General features: G+C 41.9%; 1 protein-coding gene across 1 annotated transcript in view; it reads left to right on the top strand.

The window, feature by feature from the left end:
* TXNDC5 (thioredoxin domain containing 5) overlaps positions 1-27,541 on the top strand; it is a 39,881-nt gene that overhangs the window by 2,154 nt on the left and 10,186 nt on the right. The window contains exons 2-7 of the mRNA XM_090039169.1: positions 7,200-7,349; positions 10,898-11,003; positions 16,610-16,706; positions 21,352-21,467; positions 23,761-23,847; positions 27,086-27,226. Coding sequence (XP_089895295.1) covers positions 7,200-7,349; positions 10,898-11,003; positions 16,610-16,706; positions 21,352-21,467; positions 23,761-23,847; positions 27,086-27,226 — 697 coding nt within the window. The remainder of the gene's footprint in view (positions 1-7,199; positions 7,350-10,897; positions 11,004-16,609; positions 16,707-21,351; positions 21,468-23,760; positions 23,848-27,085; positions 27,227-27,541) is intronic.

Below are 27,541 nucleotides of genomic sequence, written 5' to 3'. Positions count from 1 at the left end.
TTAGTTTTTAAAATTAATATTGTTAAAATTTAAATTGTGAACATTTTAATATTGTTAAAATTTAAATTGTGAATTGACTGGGTGCCAGTCAATTCACAAAAGTTATGGAGCAGTGCCTTGAATCCTAAAGGTTAAGGGTGAGTAATGCCTCCCTCACTGTTGCCTTGAAGGGCTATTAATGTTTGTGAACCAGGTTGAGAATGTTATGGAAGTGACATGTTACTAGCCTGCCTTGTCTGAGTGCCTTCAATGGGATGCCCACATCTGCTTTTGATTTTGGACTTGCTGGGTATTAATATTTGATTGGCTTAGCCAGTCACCTATTTGCAGTTCTCTGGCTGCTGTTTGCAGTTAGCTACCATGCTGAGTTTGGAGTGAGCCCTCCCCTGAACTCAGTATAGCTCTCCTTAAGTGCAGGGAGGGGTTTCCCATGCTGACCTTGCTTCAGGTCTCAGGAGACCTTGTGTCTGAGCCAAACTTCTCTCTCCCTTTGTGCAATGGATCCTCATCATAATTGTGATCTGTGCTGTTCCTCATAACTGGGATAAAAGAGGCTGGAAAGGGACAGACAGTGCAGAGGTTGTCTCAACTCTGTAGTGGAATATTTGGAGGTAGTTTTATCTCATGACTCACCCCAGGCCTCTCTTGGTTTAATGTTTTTTGTCTTGAGTTTTTGACATGTCACACATCAAAGAGCCTTTTTTCTCAAAAAATGAGTAATGAATTTGGATCATCCTTTGCATATGAATGTTTTAGCAGACATTCCCAAACACATTCGTGGAAGAAGCCACCAGTTACAGAAACAAAGTGATGCGTCAGATTTCACAAAAAAAGTGACTCTAAAGGCTAAGGTCTTGGAAAGTTCATAAATTCTGGATTCCAGTTTCTTTAATGTTTGCTAATTTGGTTCTGTAGGATGTCATCGTTTCACTTATTCAAAGAGACTTCACCTTTGGAGATCATATGAAACCAATATTCATTTTGACAGTTGCCCCAAGTCAGTAGGCATCTGCTTCTCAGATCAAATGTCCCTTTTCATGTAGTTTTATTGCTAGATCATAGGTTCTCCAGTTTTTCCATAGCAGAATCCTCTTCCAGCTTAGCTATATGGGTAGGGCAGATTAATCTGAACTCTAACACCTCTTCGTGATACTCCAGGCTGACAAAACCTAACTTTTCTGCAGGACTTGGCATAGATGAATTTGCTAGAGATCCCATGAGTGAGATTCCAGGAATCATTATGAGGTGATCATAATGCTAGCCCCCAACAGCTTTCACTTGTAGAAGCCCAGATTTCTTTCTTTTCATGTCACTGAGGCTGGGGACAGATGTTGCATTTATTCCTGGATAAGGTGTGCCTTTGTTTATCCTGGAACAAAAATATCCCAGGACTGGCATGTTCACAGATCATCCTTCTAATCAGGGTTTAGCGAGTGGCTAAATGTAGTGCTGCTTTTCTGCTGTTGATTCAGTGATGCTCTCCCAGGATAACTGTACAAATGTACTTTGTAGTATCCCGGAATAAACTGTTACCACCCTTTATGTGGAAAAAAATTTTTTTGGATTTATCCCAGGATAAAGGACTTGGGTATCCGTACCTTGCACTTTGTCCCTGGATACCTGTGATGTCTGTTTGCAGCCTGAGATTGGGCAGTACTGTTGCTGGTAATGATGATTAGCACTTTTCTCTTCATTACTGGATCTTGAAGAACTTGAAAAAGCTATTACAAATTATGCTTATTTTACACAATTAGACAACCTCTTGGTGCATCAGGTTATTTTCTCCCAGTTGCAAAGGATTGCAGAAGTAGATCTCAGAATACATTCATGTCTCCTTCCTCCCAGTGTGGTATGCCTTCTATTGGTGGTTGTCTGACACCTGGATGAGACATCTGGCTTAGACTTGTTCAGAATAAGACAGATGTTTGTCAGCCTGAAAGAGCATCTTAAGGAACTAGAAGAAGTTGACCTCGTTCTCTGTTTGAGAATGTCATCCTGCCTACCATGAAAATGATTCACAATCTCTGAACATTGCTAGAGTAATTTCTTTTCCAACATGTCAAAGCATCAGAAGTTAGAAACACCTTTCATCATCAGCATGAGCTGCGATGCTGATTAAGCCAAGCATAGGAATCCATAGGGTCTAAAAATCCACCTTGTTCTTAACTAATGGGATGATTAGTTAAGTGCTCAGCACTATTACTTTCTGCAAGCCTTAAGCTTTTCTTTAACAATTAAAATATTTTTCTCTTCTCTTCAAAACTGTAAAGAAAATTTGTATGGGAAATGAAAATGTAGGATTAGTGTTGTATGGGTCTGCAGAGGGAGTTTCTGGGTCTGCAGAGGGAGTGACCTAATGGTTCTGGTATACATATAGCTGTGCCAAAAATTAGCAAAACTGACTGAATTTCAATTTTATAAGACTAGTTCATACTAGAGAGCAGCACCTACAAAAGGAAGTCCTTAAGCAGGACCCAGCAGCCCTGATAGAAATCCCAGCTGTTAAGTTCACAGTACTTCACAGTACAGATTTTTGCCCCTGGACTTTCTGGTGGGTGTCCACCATCATTGTCCACTTTCCTTCTTGTGTGTGTATCTCTAGCTTTTATCTGTCCAGCAGATTTTTCAAGCATTTTTATATGCCTTTGTCACTTCAGAGCTTGGCTATTGTAATGTGCTCAATCTGGCAGTACTTCTGAAGGCTGTTCAAAAACTTCAATGAGTGTACAAAGCAGCAGCATTTTTTCAGAACATACAGAACTATATCTGATCTCTACCAATTCACTTCAGATGAAATCTGTGGTGCTGGTTGTCTTCTAGGAAGGCCCAACTTGTTTAAGCCCCAGTTATTTCTAACCATTTGTCCCATCATGACACCTGCCTTGTACATTGTGCATGGGCATAGCAGGAATGCTTCTAGGAGCCCTGTCTTAACCATAGATCCTGCTGTAAGACTCTTTTCTGTATTCATGCTTTCTATCATGTGCCAACTTAGGAACTGTGTGAATCTACTTCCTGTTCACTGTCTTTAGTCACTTTAGGATGGTTTGTAAGATATTGGTGTTTATGATCAAGTATACTATACTCCAGGTGCAGTATATCCCTGAACTATGTGGTTTGTGCCTTTTATAAATTGAAATAATTATTTTAAATCAGGGCAGATAAATATCAATGATTTTTTTTTTAATTAAAAATGGACTTTTTATTTAAATCAGATTTTTCTAAAATGTAATTGAGGGTTTTTTTTAAAATAAACCTATATAAAGATTTAATTTAAGATACGTTAAAGCTCAAAGATATCATCATGGAACAGGGATTATAACTTCTAATTATATACTATTTGAGACCATATAATCATGTAACCCTTTTAGAAAAGTTTTATAACTAGGTCACAACAGGACATGGACTGTATTAGGGGCCTAGTCTTATGGGGTTTGCAGAGGCTGCTCTGTAGATTAATAAAGATTAAATAAAACCACTCTACCCAATAGGACTCAGCGCTCAGTCTAGAACAGTGGTTCTCAACCTTTTTTGCACCAGGACCCATTATAAACATTGATGGCCAATACTGACCCAGTGCCCCTCATTCCTGATCCACTGTGCCCTACCCCCAGGCAGGGGCAGGGAGTGGGTCTGTGTAGGGCATGGGGGAGCCCCTCGCAGGCTGGAACTCTGACAGCCTGCAAGGGAAAAGCCATGGTTTCTCACATTTTTCTCATTTTTAAAGTTTGATCAATTTTCGCGACCCTTTCATATATTCTTGCAACCCACTTTTGGATCATGATCCACAGGTTGAGAAACACTGGTCCAGAAGATCTTGTTAATCATCTCTGTGATGATCAGTTTCTGTTCTCAAACTGTGGATTTGCATCTCCAGAGATAATAACATCCTTGTTAACAGCAGTATATGAGAGATAACAGCCATGATTACCTACTCATCAGCCTTCTCCACAAGTTTGTGCACACAGTCAAGCCCATACCTTTCTCTAAAAGTGCAAAATTTCCAGAAGTTAAATGAATAAAGGATATCACACAAGATTGCACTTTTTGTAGAAAACAGTGATTAAATCGAGGCGATTTAAACCAAATCCCCCCTGCTTTAAATTGCTCATAAAATGGTTACAATCAGAAAAAAACCTAAGTTAGAGCATGGATGTCTGTACAATGTGCCTGATGTTCTGGTCAAAGAGTATGTGTGTTTAAACGTGGTCTCTTGTGATATCCTTTGCTATGGCATCTGACCACGTTATCTTTAAAATCAACAATTAGGAAGAAATACACTTCAGAACTGCCAAACTGCTACAGTTTTGGCTTGCCGTCTGGAATTTCGTTAGTGACTGCCTTCTTTGATGCCATACAAAAATGTCATCTGAAGGCCTGAATGAACAGACATCTGGCACAGTTCTCTGAAGGTCACCAAATTCTGTCTCTAATGAACCTGTTGAAGAACAGCATGCCATAGGTGAAGGATCTTTGGCCGACTTGGTGTTGTGCCGTGGGTCTTAGTTTTCACACTGGGAAACAGCGAACAGAAGCATCTGTGTTGCTTTTAACCTTGCCCCCAAAAACAGTGTACAAGGGGAAGAGGCAATTCTGGAAGCCAGCACCCTGACCGTGTAATGATTAATAAGCTATGAATAGGACCTTAACTGAGATTTTTAAATAAATAGCTAGTTGTTGCAGAGCATAGGTCAGCTTATACCATCCTAGCTTACTTAGGAAATGAGCAGCAGCATACTTCACCCACTGAAACTTCTCAGTGGTTTGTGTAGTAGAAAAAAATAGAGTACAGTTCAGAAACCAAGCCTGAAAGCAACAAAGGCACAGGTGAGCATATAAATGCATGGGTTTGAGAAGGCCACGTAATGTTAGAAGGTCTTACATGTTAGGCATATTTCTGATCAGGGTGAATTTGTGGGCTTCTGTGTCCTTACATATTCTGCTATTACATGCTGAGCCAACACTAAAAGCATTTCAGAATTCATGGGAATATCTGACCTGGGGATAATTAAAATCCATTAATGAGTTGTTCTTTCTCAAGGGGAGGATTTTTTGGCTGCAACAGCCACAAATCCCTGCAGCTCCTTTGGTAACGTTTGGAGAAGAGAAGGATAGACGTACAGTACCTTAGTAACAACTCTGTCCTTGTGTCCCTGTGTGCCTTCCACTAAATTCATAGTAGCCTTACTACTTCCACATAAGCCTACTACGCCAGTAAATATCCTGTCACTTTTCAGCCCCCTAAACCACATCCAAATCAATCTCAGCCTTTCTTAGTAATGAGAAATCACGGGATGTGTTCTCTGTGGAGTTTGTACACAACTCTAGCCATTGGCAAGCCTCAGAACTACAGAAGAATCACCTTCTCATCAAATCCAGTCAGTTTTTACAAACACCTGGACCTTCAGCAGTATCCTTAGACACAAGTAATTGATCTCTAGTTGAATCAGTAGCCTAGGCCTAGGATCAATGCATTGTGCTGTCGGGGAGCAGAGGACAAAGATAAAGTTGTCTGAGGATCTGAACTGGTTTCCACACACAGTTCTCTCTTAACCCCAAGCTTTCATTCACTGTATGAGGTGTTAGATCTGTACTGAATGATTTTGCAGTTGAGTTCGCGATCATCCTTCTGTTTGCAGCATTAAAGGGAACTGTGGGGAAACCACAGTCTCTCTATGGTTAAGATTAAGTAAATATTTAAAAGAAAATCTGCTAACTTTAGGACTTGAATACTAACCCGTCACATCATTCAATCATCATTTTGCAAACTTGCAACAGAAATATTTAACTAATCAATAACATTGTCACACATTTAAACTAGCACTTAGCCAGCTCCCAAATGTTATAAGCCATATTTCAGGAGTCTAAATTGCAGTTTTGCTAAATGTGTAATAGACAAGTTCTTTTAATTGCAATTTGTTATAACAGGACCTTATGAAGGGGGGGCAAGCTGCTTTTTAAGTTGAAAGGAAAACATCAGAATATAAAATTTTAGCTTATATATAAAAGGATCATGCTTTGATTATATGCATGGTTGCTTGCGAGCTTTTTAAAGAGCTTGCTTTCTTTAAGGGAGATTGTTTTAAATGGAAGCTTCCTAAATAATGAGACCACTTCCTTTAAAAGAGTAACGTTCCACAAGAACTAGACTTTGCAGGGTTCATCCAGGGCAAACAGAGCTTCATGTTACCCGGCTGAGTATGTTTCTAAGAAATCTCTTGACATTGTTAGAATTTCTCTGAAGAGATGCAACATTAGTTATTAAGATAGGTTAGCATTGGGTCCTCAAAACATGTTTATCATATTTATTATAATAGATTATGTGACAACACCATAATGTACCAACCTGTAGAATAACATACAGTTATAAAGTTTGGGAGCTGGCTAAGTGCTGTTTTAAATGTGCGATGATTTTATTGATTGGTTGAATATTTCTATTTCAAGTTTGACAGACTGCTTTGGGATTCCATGCAGTATGCAAGATGATATGTATAATGAATAATCCTTTAAGAAAGGGAGAAACTTTATAATCATTCTTAAAGTTATTTTAAGTCAAGTTTGCATGTATTTATATTGTTCAATTTTACTGTCTTGACCTTGAAAAATTTCCATGGGTCTGATGAACTTCTAATATTTTGCTTAAACAGAGGTGCCCTTATTAAAAGAGAGTGAGTAAACAACATTATCCCACTACCAGGTACTTATCCCACTACTAGGAGTTTCCAAAATAAAAGCATAAAGAATGCCAGGCATCCTGTTGTAGGGTTCTTATACAGCTGGGCAGTTGAGCACACTTTTTTTCTAATCCATGTTTAATCAAGGCACCCACTCATAGTCTTGAAAAGATTGTCAGTGAAAAAGTACGGGTTGGAGGATAAGAACTGGGTCTGGATTTTTTATGGCTCTTTTGACAAAACCACTGACAAAACTGTACTGCCGTAGTCTTGACTGTATTAACTGTTTCTTAATGTATTCTGATATTTAGATGGAAAGTCTTTGATTTTCAGTCCTCTACGATATTTCAGGCGTGTGAGAACTCCATGTCCATGTTTGCATGTACTTTCCCATACATTCATTTTTTATGTGTGAGGGTAAGAATTGGAAACAGAGCATGCTAACACACACGAGTAAGAATAATGCCTGTTCCAATTTTTAGCATTACTGAAGGTTATTCAGTCTGCTTGCTCATCCTGTCACAGGTGTGGCCACTGTCAACGTCTGCAGCCGACATGGAATGATCTGGCAGACAAATACAACAGCATGGAAACTCCACAGGTCTATGTTGTTAAAGTGGACTGTACTAAAGATACTCCCGTGTGCTCTGAATTTGATATCCGAGGATACCCCACGTGAGTGCAAAAGGATGTGTGCTTATTATTTTTGTTTTATGTATTTCCACAGACCTCTGCCAATTTGCAGTTATGCTTTTAGGTGGTTTCCTTTGGAACTCTTCAGATTCTGGGTGCTAAATTTAAGTTTTTTCACCATGCTGCCAAACAAGATGATATATAGTGTTCTTTTTCTGAACACTGTCTTATATCTTGTAAGATGGTTGTGATTAAACAAAGTCTAAAATTGGCTTGCTTTCTTCTGTAAGAAAACATCTTTCAGGCAGTAACTCAGTATACAAGAGTGAGGTAATAGTTTACAGTTTTCTTGACTATTTAAAAATGTATCAATTATTTAACTGTGTGGGGCATAATGTGTACAGACTTTTGAATGAATCAATCTAAGTTCTTTTAAAAGTGATCAATTATTAGCATGCTGTAAGTATAACAGTGTTAGTGTTCTGTAGACTTCCATACTCCATTTTGCTAATATAAGGCTTGAACGTTACCTTAGAAAGTCACCTAAATCTATTCTCTCTATCCTGTATGGCAAATAAGAAGTCCATATCTTGCTAGCCCAACTGTTGTTGTTTGTACCAGGAGCCAGAATGGACACTGATTTAGACAGCCCTTGAGTACTAGTTACTGTGTATACCCAAATCCAGGACTACTTTGAATTTAAGACAGCCCTCCCATAATTAGGTTTGCTACATGGAAAATGTATACATTTGTTATAATTTTCCATGTAAAAAATCCAGTTAGTGGAAGGTCGTCTTAAATTTATGCCCGTGCTGCTGTGGTGGGGAAAGCAGCACCAAGGAGTCAGACCCTACCCCTTGCCCTCCCTGCTTGGACCCCCCTCCCTCCCTGTGCTTATCCTCCCCTCTCACTTGTCTCCTGCCATGTTGCCCCACTTCTGCTTGGCTTCCCTGCTGCTTAACCCCCTCCCACTCTGCCCACCTCCCATACCCCTTGTCCCCCGCCCCATGCCTGTGCCTGATCTGTGCCTCCTGTTGCTCTTCCCTGTGCCAGCCCCTAGCTCCCTGCGCACCCTCTGCCACTTACTTTCTGCTGCTGCGTTCTGCTCTGTTCTGCCTACTAGGTCAGGGTGGCTAGGATCTGGAACCAACTTCCAAGAGAAGTGGTGCTGGCTCCTACCCTGGGGGTCTTTAAGAGGAGGCTGGATGAACACCTTGCTGGGGTCATTTGACCCCAGTACTCTTTCCTGCCATGGCAGGGGGTCAGACTCAATGATCTGTTCAGGTCTCTTCCGACCCTAGAAACTATGAAACTATGAAGCAGTGGCAGCGGTGGCCCCAGTCTGGCTTTGTCCTGCCTGGCCAGGCAGAAGTAGTAATGGTAGCTTTGGACCTGGCTGCATTGGGGCTGGAAGGGCCACAACTGGAGCAGAAGGTAAGGTGTGGGGAGGCATACGGGGAAGGCAGGCAGCGTAGGCTCCCCCAGGCTTCACATGCAGGTCTTCCCTGCACACCCAGCATCCCACTGTGTAATCTTCTCCAAATTCCCACAGCCGTGGGCTCTCTCCCTTGCTGCATGAGTCACCCAAAACCAAGGCAGGCAGTGGCTCAGCTTTGCTTCAGCTCTGAGCCTGGGGCCAAAGTCAGAGCTGAGCCAGCTTGAATCTAAGACGAGGGTTTCCCCCCCCCTCATGTTGCTTGGGGGAAAATACCTTGTCTTGGCTTGGAGTAAATATGGTAATATGTACAAAATCTTGACGTTCCACCCCATTTCTAGAGACTTAGAGAGAAAGGAGAGCTTTCTCCCTCTCTCTCTCCCTCTCTCTCTCTCTCTCTCTCATTTGAGCTTTTCCCTAGAGTTTTCTATGAAGGAAGAATTTCAGTGTTGGTATGAGGAGGAAGAGAACAATATAATACTCTTTTTTTTGAAGGGTTCTTTTTTCGCTCTGAGGCAAGATCAGTTATTCCTCCTAAACAATCCCTGACACATTTGTCTAACTTGCGGGTGTCCCCCAGGCCAGATCTGCACTGCAAGGAGCTTCTGGGCTGGATCTGGACCTGGTGGGCTGAGCAGTTGTGCATGCCTCTGTTGCTTGTCCCCCTACCACTGACATGTGTGCCAACTGGGGATCTGTAGCGGATAATTGAGTGGCAGATCCCAGCCCCAAATTCCCAGTTGTTCTAGGAGCCCCATGCTACGTAAAATGGTTCCACAAACTGGAGACAGCCTATAAGCCGTACCTTTGACACTCCTGGTTCACCTTGTTCTTAAGAAACTAACGGAGATGTTTCCATAATCTCCATTTAATTTTGAAACAAAATTACTTTAACTGCAAGGAGGTAACAGTTTGGTTGAAAATTGCTAGAAAACTTAGTCTTTACTTGTTAATTATGTGCTGTACATATGGGGAAGATGCATTATTCTTCATACAGACCAGAAGTTGTTTGTTTAGGTTAAGTGGAAATAGCTGAACCTAACCTTAACAGTTGCTACTGTAACTAAAGGCTCACTTAAACTGATTATTTGTTTTCTTTATTTTCTATTCCAAAGCACTCTTCAAAAGTAGTACTTTCTTTCATTTTGTTGCCTTTTTAAGGGAAACTACAAATTTAAAAATTGCATGTCTTTTTGAAGACTTTTTACCTACTGTTGGTATATGCAGTATCCAAGAATGCTATAAATAAAGAAGATAGGGGGATTTTTTCTTAATTGATTTGCATTGTACATTTGACAACACTTTCATATAGCCATTTTCCCAAGCTCTGTAGACTATTCAGAGAGCAACAGAAGAACCATATGTGTACTTGTAAAACCACAGCTCAGCAAGGGCAGGCAGAGTCATTGAAACTAATTTTAACTGGCTTTTTAAAAAAAAAAGAGTAGGTCATAAGTGGATCATTTCCTTTAGAAGTTTCATCATCTAACAAATATGATTTCTAGACTTAAGTTCATCATATATTTAATGGTAAAAGATTAACGTGTGTATGAGTAGAGTTGAAGACTTTTATCAAGTGGTATAAGAAAAGATTGTGTGTCTACACAAAAAAAATGCGGTGGCTGTAAGCATCCATTTTGATGCACTTGTTGATGCTTTTTATCAGCTTGATACTAGATAACAAGTGGCCTCTGGCCAGGGGCATCCATATTTGGCCTGTCTCTAAAAGTACAGAGACATTCCTGGAAAATGAGCCTTGCAGTTTTCTGCTTGCTGAAAGAAATGGCACTTTTCTGGCAGGCTGAAAAATAAGATTCATAGGCATAAACAGTGGTTAATCTCAGACTTTCTAGCATTCCATTCACTGTTGCATATTAATCAAAGGACTCATTTAAATCTTAAATTCAACGTGCTGTTTTTTCTGTTGGAGAATAGGATAATTCAGTTATAGAGCCTGTTCCTACTTTATCAGTCAAATGGATGCCTGATGTTAATGATAGCAGACTAGAGGGTCATTCTGAATATACTTGGAGCTCAGTCATAACGTTAATCACCAAAAAATAAATGCAAAAGGGATTTTTGCTTCAGAAAATATTTTATGCATATCTACTTGAAAAGATTTGCCTCACTTCTTTTTACCATTTTAATTTTTCAGCCTAAAGCTGCTTCAGCCAGGTCAAGAACCTCTGAAATACCAGGGGCCTAGAGACTTCCAGACACTGGAAAACTGGATGCTGCAGAAACTAAATGAGGAACCAGTTGTAAGTAAACAGGAAATATTCCTGTGCTCCAGACACAGACTGAATCTTTGGTCTCATAGGGGTTAGGATTTGCTTTTCAAAAATAAAACCTTGGGAATAGAAACCCATTTGTAATAATAAAATGGAACTGTGTCCAAATAACCATCAGGACAGCAATTACAGTAATGTTGTCTGACTTACCTTTTGTTTCCTCTTCATAAAACCACATGTCACAATGGCATTTCAACTGACATTTAAGATGAGATTTCCTGGTACCTATTTAATTGACAAGTTTAGGTTACAGCAGCTTTGCCTAGACTAGGAAAAGTGGTTTAGCTAATATAAAGTAGTTAAGACCAAAATGAAGACAATACCTTTAGTTCAGTTATAACTGGTCATGCTGTAGTCTAAACGGGGTGTTCAGAATATAACTCATTCAGCTAAGTTGAACAGCAAGGTGTTACCTAGGAAAAATGTCACATTTTTTAAGGGTAGGACTTAACTACCACATTGCCTAAACCTGGCCTAAACTTAATTACTTTTCCTGACGAAGACAGAGCCAAATAATTACTTACCTTAGTGAGTTGAAGCACAGTTCTGCTTAAACAAACTCTGTATTGTATTATTTTTTTTAAAAATACAGTAGTATAAGAGTAATGGTGTAGTTGGTCTAATAAAAGATATCACTGTAAGAAATCCTTGCCTCTCTTTAAAAAATTGAACTCCAAATCTAAAGGTGTTTTAGCCATGTATTTTGCGATTTTTTTCCAACTTTTCAATAGTGTCTACAAAATATCTAGTTTCTTTCCTGCTAAGTGGACATGGGTTTGTGTTGCTACAGCTTAGTGATAAAACAGTTTTGGTTCTTTTTCCAGTTGTGTGGGAATGGGAGAGGTGTGTGGAACCTTCAGTAGTTTTTATATTACATATAGCTAAAGACCTCCTAAGTTAGTGAGGCACAGGTTGCTGTAAAATGGAAATAAAGTTATTATGTAATGTTATAAGCGTGATATAAACTGCAGCGTGATCTAAGAATATTGAGAGATAGTGATGTTATGAATGCTATTGGATTTACTATTCAACAGTCTGAGAATGCTGTGATGTACTATTTTTACAAACATTGTATAAGGTTGTGGGCAAATTATACTCTATTGGGCTATGATTTTCCTGTATGAATGAATTGCTCCAGCTTGATATGGGGTGTGGAAAGAACAAACAGGAAGGCAACACAGTGACCCTTTAATAAGTAACCTTTGATCAAGTAACTTCTGATGCAGTGCCAGATGGGTGGCAATTATAAAAGATGGTCATGCTTGCAGGTTCCAGGTTGAAGTGACGTGGCTGTTTTCCTAGGGTGGAAACTAGAAATCAGATGGGTGGTAAACAGACAGGGCCCACTCTACATGTTACAGGTATTGCATAATTAACCTATATCACAGTGATCCTCTGGCCTGAGGGGTTTCCCACACCCCTGGGGTGGAGGTATCACCTCTGCAGTGATCCTTCAGCCATGGGGTTTTCCTGCAACCCCAGGGCAAGGAGATCGCCGCAGTGGTGATCCTTTACTCCCGGGGTGTGGGGCACCCTTGCAGCTGAAAGCCCCTCAGTTGGGATGCATGGGGCTCCCAGTTGCGGGAGCTTGCTGTGCACAGGGAACTTGGGATCAGGCTCCCCTTGCACCAGCAATAATAAAAATGATGGGATCCACGTAGTCAACCAAAGACTGTGGCGCTGGTGTTATCAGGAAGGCTTTGGCTTCCATGACCACAGCCCGTTCTTTGGTGAGAGAGGCAGCGAGCTGCTGGGAAGAGATGGCCTCCACCTCTCTCCCCTGGGAAGGAGACTCTTCTCAGCCGGACTGGCTGACCTGCTCCACCGGGCTTTAAACTAAGCCCGCTGGGGGACACGGGGACTACTGCCACTGCTGGCCCGCTGAGCAACCCTTGCAAAGCCAGCAGGCCAAGGCACTTAAGGGAGCCCACCCTTGCCTCAGCCCTGGTACAATCTGTGGGGAAGGCAAGAGTCCCCAAGGGGACACTTGCCTGCCTGTACACTAATGCCAGGAGCCTGGGCAACAAGCAGGACGAGCTCGTCCTCCTGCTCAATGTAAAGAATTATGATGTCATAGGGATAATGGAGACCTGGTGGGACTCCACCCATGATTGGACCACAGGTATAGATGGCTATACCCTGTACAGGAGGCATCGTGTAGATAAAAGGGGTAGGGGTGTAGCTCTCTATGTTAAGGAAAGGTACATGTCCCTGCAAGCTGATATTGGTGACCAGCTAGAGACCCTCTGGGTTAAAATTCATGGGGAACACGGCATAGGGGACACAACGGTGGGAGTCTACTATGGACCTCCCACCCAAAGTCCTGAGCTTGACCAGGAGTTCGCCTGGGAGCTGGCTGAGGCAGCATGCTCCAGGACCATGGTTGTCATGGGTGACTTCAATTACCCGGACATCTCGTGGGAGGATCACTCAGCAAAATCCGAGTGGTCGCAAAGCTTCCTCTCGTGCGTGGATGACCTCTACCTGACTCAAGAAGTCTGTGGGCCAAGGAGAGGCAAAGCGCTGCTTGACCTGGTACTGGCTACAGGGGATGACCTAATCAACGACCTAGTGATTGATGGGAAGCTGGGTGACAGCGACCACAAGCTGATCACCTTCACCATTTGCCATAAAGCTGGCAAGTCAGTCAGCAACACGGAAGTCCTTGACTTCAGAAAAGCCGACTTTGACAAGCTCAGGAGGCTTGTCAGTCAGGCCCTAAGGGACCATGACCCCAGGGAGAGGGCAGTTCAAGAAGGGTAGTTGCTCCTCAAGGGAGCGATCCTTAATGCACAAGCTAAGTCTATTCCATCTTGGAGGAAAGGCAGCAAGAGGGCACAGCAGCCCCCCTGGCTCTCCAGGGATCTAGCAGACCTCCTAAGGCTAAAAAGAAAAGCCTACAAAGGATGCAGGACGGGATTAATCTCCAAGGAGGATTATTCTGCACTGGTCCGGTCCTGCAGGGAGCATATCAGGAAAGCCAAAGCTGCAACTGAACTCCAACTAGCTTTGAGCATCAAGGACAATAAAAAGTCCTTTTTCAGATATGTGGGGAGCCGGAGGAAAAGCAAGGGCAACATTGGACCTCTGCTGAACCAGATGGGGCAACTGACAACTGATGCCCAGGAAAAAGCCAGCCTATTAAATGGGTACTTTGCATCAGTCTTTCATCAGTCCCATGGGACGCCTGTGCCTGCTATGGGACAGGGAGGTCTGGGTGAGGGAGATCCCCTGCCCTCCATAAATGCTGACCTCATGAAGGAACACCTTGAGAAGCTGGATACCTTCAAGTCAGCTGGCCCTGACAGTCTGCACCCCAGGGTACTCGAGCTGGCGAGCGTCATAGTCCAGCCCCTGGCACAGATCTTTGAAAACTCCTGGCGCTCTGGTGTAGTGCCTGAAGACTGGAAGAAGGCCAATGTGGTGCTGATCTTCAAGAAAGGGAGGAGAGTGGATCTGGCTAACTGTAGGCCCATCAACCTGACTTCTATCCTGGGGAAGAGCTTAGAAAAGTTTATTAAAGAGGCCATCCTTAATGGACTGGCCAAGGCCAACATCCTAGGGGATAGCCAGCATGGGTTTATTGTGGGTAGGTCTTGCTTGACCAATCTCATTTCCTTCTACGACCAGGTGACCTATCACCTGGACAAGGCAGAAGATCTTGACTTCAAAAAAGCCTTTGATCTGGTATCCCATGATCACCTCTTGGCGAAACTAGCAGTCACTCATCATGGTGTCCTGTGACCAGTAGGGTCGCCCAAGGCTCTGTCCTTGGACCTATATTGTTCAACATCTTCATTAATGATGTGGACATTGGAGTTAGGAGCAGACTGGCCAAGTTCGCTGATGACACCAAACTTTGGGGCAAAGCATCCACACCAGAAGACAGGAGGGTGTTCCAGGCTGAGCTGGACAGGCTCAGCAAATGGGCAGACGAGAACCTGATGGTGTTTAACACCAAAAAATGCAAGGTTCTCCACCTTGGGAAGAAAAACCTGCAGCATCCTTATAGGCTCGGCAGTGCTACGCTGGCTAGCACCACAGAAGAAAGAGGCTTGGAGGTCATCACTGACCACAAGATGAACATGAGCCTCCAATGCGATGCTGAGGCTAGTAAAGCAACCAAAACGCTGGTTTGCATCCATAGATGCTTCTCAGGCAAATCCCAGGACGTCATTCTCCCCTTGTACTCGGCCTTGGTGAGGCCACAGCTGGAGTACTGTGTCCAGTTTTGGGCTGCACAATTCAAAAAGTATGTGGAGAAGCTTGAGAGAGTCCAGAGGAGAGCCACGCGCATGATCAGAGGTTAGGAAAACAAACCTTAGGACGACAGGCTGAGAGCCATGGGGCTCTTTAGCCTGGAAAAGCGCAGGCTCAGGGGTGATCTGATGGCCACCTATAAGTTTATCAGGGGTGACCACCAGTATCTGGGGGAATGTTTGTTCACCAGAGCGCCTCAAGGGATGACTAGGTCAAATGGTTATAAACTCCAGCAAGACCATTTCAGGTTGGACGTAAGGAAGAATTTCTTTACTGTCCAAGCCCCCAAGGTCTGGAACAGCCTGCCATTGGTGGTGGTTCAAGCACCTACTCTGAACACCTTCAAGAGTAAATTGGATGCTTATCTTGCTGGGATCCTATGACCCCAGCTGACTTCCTGCCCTTTGGGCGGGGGGCTGGACTCGATGATCTCCCGAGGTCCCTTCCAGCCCTAATATCTATGAAAACTATGAAATCTATAATGCATGATCCTACAATCACACCTCCTGTGGTGTGATTTTGCAAGTCACACATTGGATTCCATTGTGCCTTTACCTGCATGTGTAAAGGGGACCTAAGGAAAAGAAAGTAAGTTAGTCTTTAGTGAGATTTGACATGGAGACAAGGCTGAAAGACTGGATCTGTGAAAGCATTTGAAGGAGTTGCTCCCTTCCAGATCCAGGGAAAAGCAGACATGCATACAAAGGCTGATTTATTATTTTTAAGTTGTACTTTTTCTGAAATGCTTTCTGTGATAAATTGAAAAACTTTGCTTTTAAAGAAGCTGTCTCTTCGCTGACTACCATTGTCATTGCTTCTCAGGGAATAAAAGCACAGGGTCCAAGCCAAGGCTAGATTTGCTGAGGTAATTGGAGTAGAAAGACAAGGGACTGTAGCCAAGGCCCAGTCTGGGAGCAAGAACCCCGTGATTCCACCTTGAGCCAAGTGACAGCTGGAGGCCAGAGGTCTGCTGGGGAGGGGACAGTGGCAGGGTACACTTCCAGAGGCCAGGATGGTCTGAAGTGCAGTTATCCTGGTAATGGTGATAGTTGCTTTCTGTATAATAGATTTGTTAGTGTACACTAATTTTGAATACTATTTATTAAGATGTATCAAGTATAAAGCTGAATTTGGAAACATTTGGGGAATTTGAAAAACTTAAAATAGGGATTATAGATCAGTTTATTCTACCATGCAGCAGTATTATAGACAGAGCACTATGTAAGTGAGAGATCTACTTGAGGTGTGCAGTTCAATCATTGTACATTTGATGTATAAGGCAGAAATGGCACTCATTTTATTTCTTTTTTTAATAGGAACAAGAATCTGACCTGGAACCACCAAAAGACCCTGAACCTAAACAAGGACTGTATGAACTCTCAGCAGGCAACTTCAAGATGCATGTAGCAGAAGGTAATTTAATTGATTTTCTGTAGCTGTAACCAAGGTAGGCTTTCACTTAGAAAAGTCTCCAACAGGGAGATTAGTTTTTAAACTCAGGTTCCTCCCATCTTTTCACCCCAAATCTATAAGAAGTTAAAAGAGAGCACTACATATTGCTTACAAAACTGATCACTTTTATTATAGCACGTGCAACTACATTAAAAGAATGGGTTCAGATGACAAAGTGAAGCAGTCAAAATGCTAGAAGTTGTCAAGGCTCTGCACCCTGGCCCCTTTGCTCAGTCTGCACCTTTTTCCTCTCCTAGTTGCCTTCTGATTTGATTCCATTTTTCTGCAAACTGATTCCTGCGGGGCTCCTCATTCACCCTTATTTTTTCAGCTCCACCTTATGTTTTTTCCCCAACCAGTCAGTCTCCCTATGCAACCCAGTTCCTTGTCAGTTCTGTCTCTCCACCCTCTCCCTTTTTGATTCATTAATCTAGGTTTCTAGTTCTACTCCAGTTTTCTCACTTCTTTACCTGATCTCAGCCTCTCCATCCTGTATCTTCCACAAGCTCACAGGGCTAGATATCAGTCACTCTTCTCCCTGTCTACACACACAGTTCCCCTCAGTCTGCCTTACCAAACCACTGATTCCAAAATCCCATATTTACTTTCATACTCTGTGTACCTTTCTCCCCCACCGAAAGCAGCCCTAAAAAATTCAGGTGCATGTCTTAAGCGGGGAAGCTGATTTTCTAAGCTGGAATGGTAGCATGGAGATGTTGTAAATTGGCTGTTGTGTTTCTTCCCCTGCTGGCCTTAGTGAGGGCGGGGGTGGAGTTCACTCTTCAGGGTTCAGGCTACAATGTTAACTCCTTCATAGCTGTTGCAGAATTGGCAATAGCTTTTGGCTGAGTAGTCAACAGCTGCTGTCAGTTCATTGATGGCTGTGCAAGAGTTTACATTTTAGCTTTTGCTAGAGCAGCATTGGTCATGATTCAGCCATGCAGTTCTGGTCCCCATCCCAGAGCATCTGTGAGAAGCCTTTATAGCAGGTATGTCAAATATCCAGCCTATGGATTCCTGACATTTGGCCCCTGGTGCCATCCATGGGTCTTGGATTGGATTTCTGCACCACTGGCCATACCAGACCCATATCCTGCATGAGTAGTGTGGGGCAGCTCTGGTGCACACTGTGGGTGACACTCAGGGATACATTCTATGCTCCAGGCCAGTGTAGGGTATATGCTTTTGGTGGCACTGCACTGAACTGGGCTCACAAGCTGGATCCAGCATGCAGGGCCCATCCACAGGCTTGATTCGGCCTGAGGACTGGCCCAGTGCCACTCATCTCATAGCCCTTGGGGCATGATGAGTTTGACACCCATGCTTATAGGATTAGCCATTCCTTGACCTCATAGCCCTTGGCTGGAGCATCTCACACAGTCTGGTCAGCACTGGAAGTTGTAAAAGGTTAAAAGGCTTAGTGAAGATTGAATCTTTAAGTTTTACTGGTAAGCGCTAATATAGTGGTAGGCAACCCCCAGCATGTTTGCACAAGCGTGGCGTGCGAAGCTATTTTGCTTGGCATGTGTGCCCCGGGGAAGGTGCCAGAGCTGCACTACCACAACAAGAATTGGCCCCTTGCAGCTCCCCTGCTGTCCACCCCAGCACACCAGCACCTTACAAATCAAGGTTGTGGATTTTTTTGGTGCTCTGCCCAAAAATGTTGCTGACCCCTACTCTAATAAGTCTCTTCAGTGTACAGAAACTCCCTCTTCACCGCTACCCCTTCCAAAGCCTATTATGTGGCCAAGTTTGTTAAGGTGTTTGTGATGCTGAGAAAAAGCACATCCCTTGACACAAAGGCCCAGCTATTGCTAAATTTCTAGTCGCTGCTGTACAGCATTTCAAAGAAAAGGTTTCAAGAGCATACGGGCAAAACAAGGTATTTTCCCCTTATTCTCAGAGACAGCTGAGCTCTCTTGAGCTCAACAAAGAACACCCAGCATGGAAAGTTTCATTCCAAATGGTTAATTTAGTAAAGCTGTAGCCAGCTTTAAAGTGGGAAGTGTTGAGCATACTTAATAGGTGACACCAGTAGATCCACATATGATAGCAGTCCTTTCCCTAGATAGCATTTCTGAAGGGTCACAGTTTAGTCTGTTTTTTGTTCTTGTGCCTATGTAACACCACTGACAAGACAGCTGCTAGTACTTTTAAAAGTGATCTGTGTTGATTAAATTGAAAGAATTTCCAGATGGCTCTACAGATTGCGTCATCCAAACTTAAGTCTCCCACTTTCTGGTTTCCTAAAATGCTTCTCTGTAGGGGTGGCTTAATAAAAAAAAGAACTGTATCAAGAATTCTTCTCTGAGGGTGAAGTTACACATTACCCTTACCTTAGACTGTACTAAATCTGTGGAAAGTTAAGTGGTGTTCAAGTTCAAGCTTGCTGTGGACAGTCACACGTTAAGGATTAATACAGTTTCTTGCCTGCACATATCTCACCTGCCTCTTGAGGACTGGAGAGCAGGGGCACAGCAAGGAGCCAGACCTGGGCTCTATCCCTGCTCTGGGTGTGGGGTGGAGGGGCATCCTGGGATACTGGCAGACTGAACATTGCTCGTTAACCTGTACCTGAAGTGGCATAACTTTGAGATGCTCAGAGGGCACTTAGCACAAGTTAACACACTTCAACGTGCAGACTCTTGCATTTTAAATACCCACAGTATGATCTAAATGTAATGTGTAACTTCACCTTGAGCCTTTTTTAGAGGGTACTGACAACTTATATGACCACTGTCAGTATCAAAACTTGCTTTTAACCATCTTTAAATTGGATGTGGGTATTTTTTAAACCTTAGCAGGGCTGTCTCTGGGTGGGGTAAGTTGGGGTGGCTGCTGCACACCATTGGCTCCGTACTGCAGCCTCTTGCCACCCACTTCCCTGCTCCGTGCTCTGGTTGCTCACCAACCCCCACCCTCAGCCTTGCACTCCGGCCGCTCGCCACCCCCTGGCTCCACACGTGCTGATATGTCCTAGGCCCTGCAAACTCCTAGGGACAGCTCTCACTTTAAGCATTGGCATTTGCAAACATGCTCTGATCATTGAACCGTGGAGGTATCTCTTCCCTTTGGTCACGAAAAGTTTGCTATTAAGTTTATAGGGTGAGTTGGTAAAGATCTTTATATTTATATTTTCTAATTTTTACCATTATAAAAGATTCCTACAGCCATTTTCTAGCCATTTTCTACAACTGACCTTTAAAATTCAGTAGCGACCAAGTTGTGTGGCTACACACGTCTGTTTTGTTGGGTTTCGGTTTGGTCTTGTCTTATGAAATTATTTTTAAGTAGCAGTGGTAGAAGGTGGCCACAAAAGAGAGCGAAGCCAGACTTCTCAGGCCCCAGGATCTACCCTGTTCTCTGTGGCTGTCATGTGGGACAGGAACTCCCTCAGCTCCAGAGTTGGGGCATGGAAAGCCAGACTGGGCTCCCTTGGTCACTTCTTAGACCTAGCATGCAGTCCTGAACCCTGTCTCCCTCTGGGACAACATTCTCCTGTGTCAGGCCTGCCACTGCTGTTAGTGTCATAACCCAAGTTACGTTGGCCCCTTCTTTGGGATGCTGATTATTCTGTAGCGCAGAATGTCCAGTAGCTAATGTTTAGACCACATCAGAAAAGGTTGGTGGTCTTGATGTATGACACACCCTGTAGAAGTTATGGGCCTGCTCGCCAATTGAAAGGTTAATCAGAGATTAAAAACCACAGGACTGAGTCAATAGATTCCATACTTGTTATGTTCTTATTTATGTGGTACTTGGTTAAGAAACTAAGCCATGAAATAATGCTGGGGCTAATAACTGAGTAAAAATGGAGGCAGTAATCCCAGTCAAAAAATTGGTGCCAGTAATTTATTTTCTTTTGCCTCATTAATCTTTTTCTCTGCCTGTTAAACTCTGTAGATCTGAAGCAAAAACTTGTCTTTTGTGGACCTTCCTTCATTTAGTTACCATGGAATAGTTATTGTACCTTTTCAATAGACCGTTAGATGTAGGTTGTCTGATGCCCTGCACAGCAGTAAAAATCCCTTTGCCAAAGAGATTATGTTTGTGAGTTAGATAAACGTAGACAGGAATATATGAGGAACATGATAAGGAATGAGGAGCAAGTTAAATAATCAGTGAAATAGCTATATGATGGTCTTATTTTAGAAATGTGCTTAATGTTAAACCCTCTTCTGAAATTATGCTATTTTACTTAATTTCTTTCTCCCTTTCGTTGATTTCCACTTTTGAGTTATGCAGGTCAGCCATGTGACTTATTACAGTAAGAATAATAGGCTTTTAATAACCCTTCGACTTCACTGATTTGTATGTGGAGAGGTTAGTTTTGGTGAAGATGGGTAGGTGAATAAAACACTTTGGATAGAATATTGAAACAATAATGGCTGCTTTCGTTGGTTGTGTTTAGTCTGAGACATTCAGAGGTGAATGCAAATTTAAACAGGCAGTATTTAAAATAATATCAGTCTTTTATCCTTACCATTATATTTTCAGCATACCCCTCATTTCATTTGGAAATACCTTGATATGTTCCTAATCGGTGGTGTATAGCTCAGTGTTTCAGGTACATGAGAATTGAATCTGTCTTTTTTTTTTTTTAAAGGCAATCACTTTATCAAGTTCTTTGCCCCTTGGTGTGGCCATTGCAAGGCCTTGGCCCCAACCTGGGAACAGCTGGCGTCAGTCTTTGAACATTCTGACATTGTCAAAGTTGGCAAGGTAGGTGGAAAGCTCTTACCAAACAGAAATTACACATCATTTGGACTAATATATTAGCCAAGTATAATGTAATTCATTGTGAACACTCTTAAGTCTTCCTTTATTTTTTGTTTAGCACTTGGTAAGTCAGTCTACCTTCATAGATCCATTTTAACTTTGAACTTGATATTTTTCTTGCATATATCCATGTATATACCCACTAATGTTTGTTTTGAAGAGAAGGACAGTTCTAAATTGTCAGGATTATTCATTTTAAACAAAAACTTAGCGGAAATTATATAAACAACAACTCCCTGTGTGTTGTAGAGAAGCAAAAATATAAAGGTCAAGAAATGTAGGTGTTGGGAGGAATATGTATAGTTTGCTTTCTATTATGTTGCATTTGTCTGTTGCCAATGCTTGATAAATAGCTAAGATTTATTTTGAGGAGTAAAAATTATTGTCCCTCTGTTCTCTACACCAAGGTAAATCTTAGATCTAATAAAGCCCTTAATCATCTGACCCCAGCAGTCTTTCCTGCCCAAGTGCAGGGGGGGCTAGACCTGATGATTTGTAAGGTTCCTTCCAGCCCCTAACAACTATGAAACTGTGAAGAGCTTTTTTCTGTTTTCTTCACCCCACAAAACTGTTTTAAGCTTTCTGAGGGTCTTCCATCTTAAAAACTGATATCTTACCTTGCTTTACTATTTTCCTTAGGGATGATAACCAGATTCTGTGGTGTATTAACCATGGGAGCTTGTTACTTTTACCTGGCGTGACTTCTGTGCAGAGGTATGCAGGTGGTCTGGCAATTGCAGTTACTTGCTTTACTTGCTGACCCATGCTTGAAGTCCTGGTGGCTTAACAGTCTCAGTCCCTCCAGGCTATCCAATGGAAAATAATGGCTACCTTTTAAATTCTTAACCTCTTTAAAGGTTTAAATTGATAGTAGATAGATGGCACTAATTTATAAGTGAAACTGCTACTGACATTGTGAATGCTACAGAGGGGCAATAAGTAGTCTCTCCTTTCGCTATCTCAGTAGCGTTTTGGGTTGTTACTGGTAATGTTAGCTTCTCCTTATTTGAAATGATTTTGAAAAATTCTTTAAATTTGGAAGAGTAGGTTTTAGGGTCCTGTAGGTCAGAATAACTTCTCCTTAGAAATGTAAACACAATTTTGATTTCTGAGTACAAAAGTACCAGAGGATTTTGGCTTTTTTGTTCTGTATCAAATGTTTTGTTCTGTATCAAATGCATCAATGTAAATAGCATGCCTGGAACCCCTGCTTGACCTATCGGGACAAAAAGGTTGTGGGGTGGGGGAAACAACTAGGGACAGGCCTTACTTGGCTTAACTATCTTGCTAAAAAGTTACCCATTGTGTTTTCATTCAGTTAGAAAATCTAGTGCTTTCCAAAAGTTTAGTGGTCTTGCACTGAGCAGTATTCTGGCATTTGTTCCTTGATAAAAGCAAGACATTTTGTCTTATGTCTAGCCAGTTTTGTTTTATTGGATATCATGACATTTTTGAGCTGAGACTATATTTTATCTAAGAAAGTAATTCTCTAAGTAAGGGGGAAACATGACCTTGACATAGGTTGAAGCAAGACCGACATGTAATCCAGATGAAGAATGTTCAGTAGCACTACCACCTTGTGACTAGATTGTGTGCAGTCTTTGGGGTTGACCTCACTTTGTTTTCAGCGACCTGTGACAAATAATTCCTAATGTTAACTTCAATGCGCTATCTCAAGCAGATGTTGAATCGTGGATCATATTTCTAAGTCAGTTTCCTAATAGATTGGCTTTTGGCAAAATTACAGTTGAACTTGCCTTAAAGTCGCTTTACTAGCATGTGGAATTTCCCTCGTATTAAAATCAAGTTGCTAGAACTTGATGTAATTTCTGATTTCAAAGACAGCTCCAATTTCCTAAAAAGGGGTGAGCCAGGAAATCCATGTGCTGAAAATTAAGCCTTAAAGTTCTTACATCTGAGCTTTGTGTGCTTTTACTGCCTGGGTTATATTTTTCATTCTGCAAAGCCTGAGCAATTGTTTTAATGAGAGCAGGTAATGATAGACCTTTTGTTCTTCTGTGCTTCTCCCCATACTCTCCCTAAATCAACTTGAGGGATACTGTGGAACACTGACAGACTTTCAAGACAAGACTTGCATTTTTTTATCTTCTGACAAGCCATGGGTTTCTGTTGGTATATATTGTAAGATACCAAATTTCAGGGATATGAAGTTGAGTATGAAAACACTTGATTTTATTTTATGAATGTAAATAATTTTAATTATTTTAAACTTCAGGTTGATTGTACTCAGCATTCTGAAGTCTGCTCTGAGAACCAAGTTCGAGGATATCCCACCCTCCTCTGGTTTACGAATGGTGAAAAGGTGAGTCTGCAAATTCAGCATGTGATCAACATCATTTTTTCCATTGTAAAGTACGTGGGTGGTTTGTGTTGTCAAGTTGGGAGGAGATTTTAAGCTGGCTTATTTGAAAGCTCCATTGCAAGAGAGAGAAAGATGGAGATGCAGACAGGTCAGTTTGTGTCGGATGTGAACTTGTTTGGACCACACATAAAGCTTCAAATGGAGTACCTGTTCTGCAAATAACGAAAGCAATAGCATGTTTGTGATCCAGAGACAGATACCTCAGAATACACCAATTCGTGTGAGAATTCTGTGTGTCTTTGAGTGTTTTCATTTTATCCATATGTGCTATTAAGTGTCTGAAAGTACTGATGAAATAGTCATGGTAAAAAGCTGTGTACCTCCTCCTGAGTAGATTACTTTGGCAGAATAATGTGTGAGTAGTGGCCAACTCATCCAGCAGAGCAGTGCCTGTTGAGGCCACATGTATTCCTCCTTACAAAGCTGAGATTGAATCTTGTGGCCCCAGTTGACTTATTTTCTTTCCCTTAATTGAAAAAAATGTAAAGATGACTCTGGAGAAGTTAGGGAAATGACAAGAGTGAATCTGAAGAAGCAGTGTACTTGGCCAGCAGCAAATAAGCCTTGCATTAAGTAGTATTTTTATTTTCATTCAAACACTCATTGGATGAAATAATGGTCTAGGGAGCAGGGACCAGAATCTAGAACTATCCCCGAGGCTGATTAATGATCCTTCTTTTTGTGGCCCCATGAATCTTGCTTTCTTTTCTGCATAGTTTCACTTCTACATCAAACAGAGAGGGACTTAGTACACCTAGGAATTCCCAGAGCTAGGTAGCCACTGAGCAAGAGATTTTTGGATCATAATTTTGGACTCAAGTCCCTGTGTCCTTACTTGGATCTGGCCTGAAAGCTGTTGACCAGTGGGAACATGGCTGACTCTCCAAAATCCCTTTCAGCTGCTTAATGCTGATGTATGGCTGATGCTCTATACATGAGGTGGTTTCCAAAAAAGTGGTATCTTTTCAGGACTCTCCTGCATGTTAACAAGCTGAGGTTGCTTCAGAGTAGGTTTTCTTGACAGTATGGGTCTATGTCTTGGATTTCTCCATTAATGAGAATGAAGTTGCTCTGATTCCTTTGGACTGTCCAGCTACTTCCAAAACCAGGTGCTAGGAGAAAAGATGAAACAAGAAAAAGAACTAACTTCTTGTTGTTGTGTTTGATAAAGAGGAGCCACCTCTGGTGAAATAACAGTGACCTAAAGATTTCTGGTGATATTATTAGCAACATATATGATGGTCTCTTGTGCTGGACTTTCATGTCTCAGTATTAGACATTCTTTCGTGGACAAATGCAGCATAAGTAAAACCTTCAGCAGTTGTGACCTACCAGCTCTTGGAATCATTTATAGTTGTCCCATGTGGAAGAAAGGTGGTTATGATGCTGTCCATTAAGAGAGGTTTAGCATTGTTATGTCTAACAGCATCATCCTTTTCCTCATAATTGAAATCTGGTCCTGCATCACTGCTCTTGAAAAGAGGGAATAAAGTGGTGGAGGTAGAATGGGTATGATTTCTGCTCTGCTGAAATGGAAAGGAATAAGCAGGTACAGACTTTCCAGGTTCATTTTATTTGATCTCCCCTTATAATTTAGACCAGAAGGGATCCAAAAGACAGGAAAAGACTAAGGAAGCAGTCTGTCTGTCTGTCTGTCTGACACACACACACACACACACACACACACACACTTCAATAGGTGTTCCAAATCCAAGACTTTTCAGAGCCAAACACCTGCTGAGGCTGATACTGAGATCCAAGATCCAGAACTGAATACTGCAGCTCCATAAAAGAGCTTCTGACAAGTATTGCCAAGGTGGAGCCAGTCATTTCAGGGGTTGGGCCTGAAACCACAAATGCTGCAGAAGAGTTCTGATCCTTGTCATTTAGGATTCTTAAAAGACCTGTGACTGGAGGAGGTGTTTGAACCAGTACTGTGGCTCTTAGATCTAACTATATCTGTACCAAATCAGGGTGTGGGCTTCTGGTAGAGTTTCAGAACTGGAGCTAACACTCCTAATGTTAAGATCACTTCTTTTGTCTTTGTTGCAAGCAGGTCAGAGTTTGTCTTCCCTTTATGACTTCTAGCTGAACCCCAGCACTCCCAGAACTAACTTCAATAAGGGCACTTCCAGGCAAAGTGCAGAGGCAGTCATGATTGAACATCATGACGCACCTCTCAAAACCACTTGTTTTTTTCTTTTAGCAATGCCAAAGTATTAGATTTAACCACAGTGATGACAACAGTTTGGACCAGGATGGAAGTTGAAATCCTATTGTTCTTTTTATTTTCTTAACAATTGAAGTGAATTTTGAAGGAAAAAAATGTCTAAAGCTGTGTTTCTAATTTCATGGTTGGCTCTAGGCATCTATTTTTTAAAGTAGTGGTTCTTTTAAATGAACAGTCAGGTGCTCTGAAGCACAAGGGAAGGAGTCCATGGCAATTCTGAAGCCTCACAGGTAGGTTTATAGATTAATTAGAGTTTTTGTTATGAGCATGCAGAATACAGGCATTTCTTCATACAGGTTTCCCTTGTTTTTTGCTGTACATGCATTCCTGGAAAATGGTGCATAACTTGAATTCATGTAAAGGGATATTTTACAATGTAAATCCACTTTACAATGTAACAAATAGGGATATGTTCCAAGACCTCAACTGTACTGACCCCCAGACTCATTTCTACCACTTTTACAAGACAATTTTGGTACTCACCAACAGCAGACAGTACACACAGGCATGGGGTGGTGGTGAATGTTTAGTTGGTGTGAAGAGAAGGTGATGAAAGCTTCATTGATGGACCAGGTAGAAGGGTAGGAGATAAGCTAGTGTGACACTTAGAAGCCATAGTGGGGATGGCAACTACAAAAACACGTCGCAGACAACAAGCAAGGAGCACAGATCCACACCGGAGACTATATTTTGGTGTGTGCCCCTCTCACAATGCACCACACAAAGCAGCTGACCGCGGGCTTCCACCACACTGATCGCGTAAGAGTGAATTTACCTTGCATACAATGAATTTTTGGTATAAAAAGGGTCATAGCATAAGAGTGAATTTGCAGACAGAACCTGCATAAAGCAAGGGAAACCTATATTTACCATTTTTAATTAAAGAAAAACTTTTGGTAATATTAAACTGACAATCTGTAGTTTCACAAATGACTTGATTAATTTTAGGCTGACCAGTATAAAGGAAAGAGAGATCTGGATTCCTTAAAGGAATATGTAGATTCCCAACTACAGAACTCCAAGAAGGCACCAGCTGCTGATAAACCACCTGAAGGTCCACAGCAGCCTCCAGGACCCATCCATGTTGATGTAAGTGCCGGTATGCCATAAAGATACATAAAGAACAGATCTCCTTCTGTCCCATAGGGTTTGATGGCTAAAATAATAGTATAATATTCTCTTAAAACCATAACATTGCCTGTAAATCTCTTAATTATTTTACCCTGGGCTAACGTAGACTGCATGACTAACTAAATAACTAAAATTGCTTTAACACCCCATAACTATGTCTCTATGCGACTACCATGTGCAGGGTTTTGTTTGTTTTCTAGCTCTACCATACCATGTCAAGATTTTAATTTTAACATTCTTCTTAATAACATTTAACAATCTATAAACAAAAAC

The sequence above is a fragment of the Crocodylus siamensis genome, chromosome 3, assembly GCF_052110815.1.
Source record: "Crocodylus siamensis isolate JL-2025a chromosome 3, ASM5211081v1, whole genome shotgun sequence".
NCBI classification, from domain to species: Eukaryota; Metazoa; Chordata; order Crocodylia; family Crocodylidae; genus Crocodylus; species Crocodylus siamensis.
This window is presented reverse-complemented; position numbering and strand designations above follow the sequence as displayed.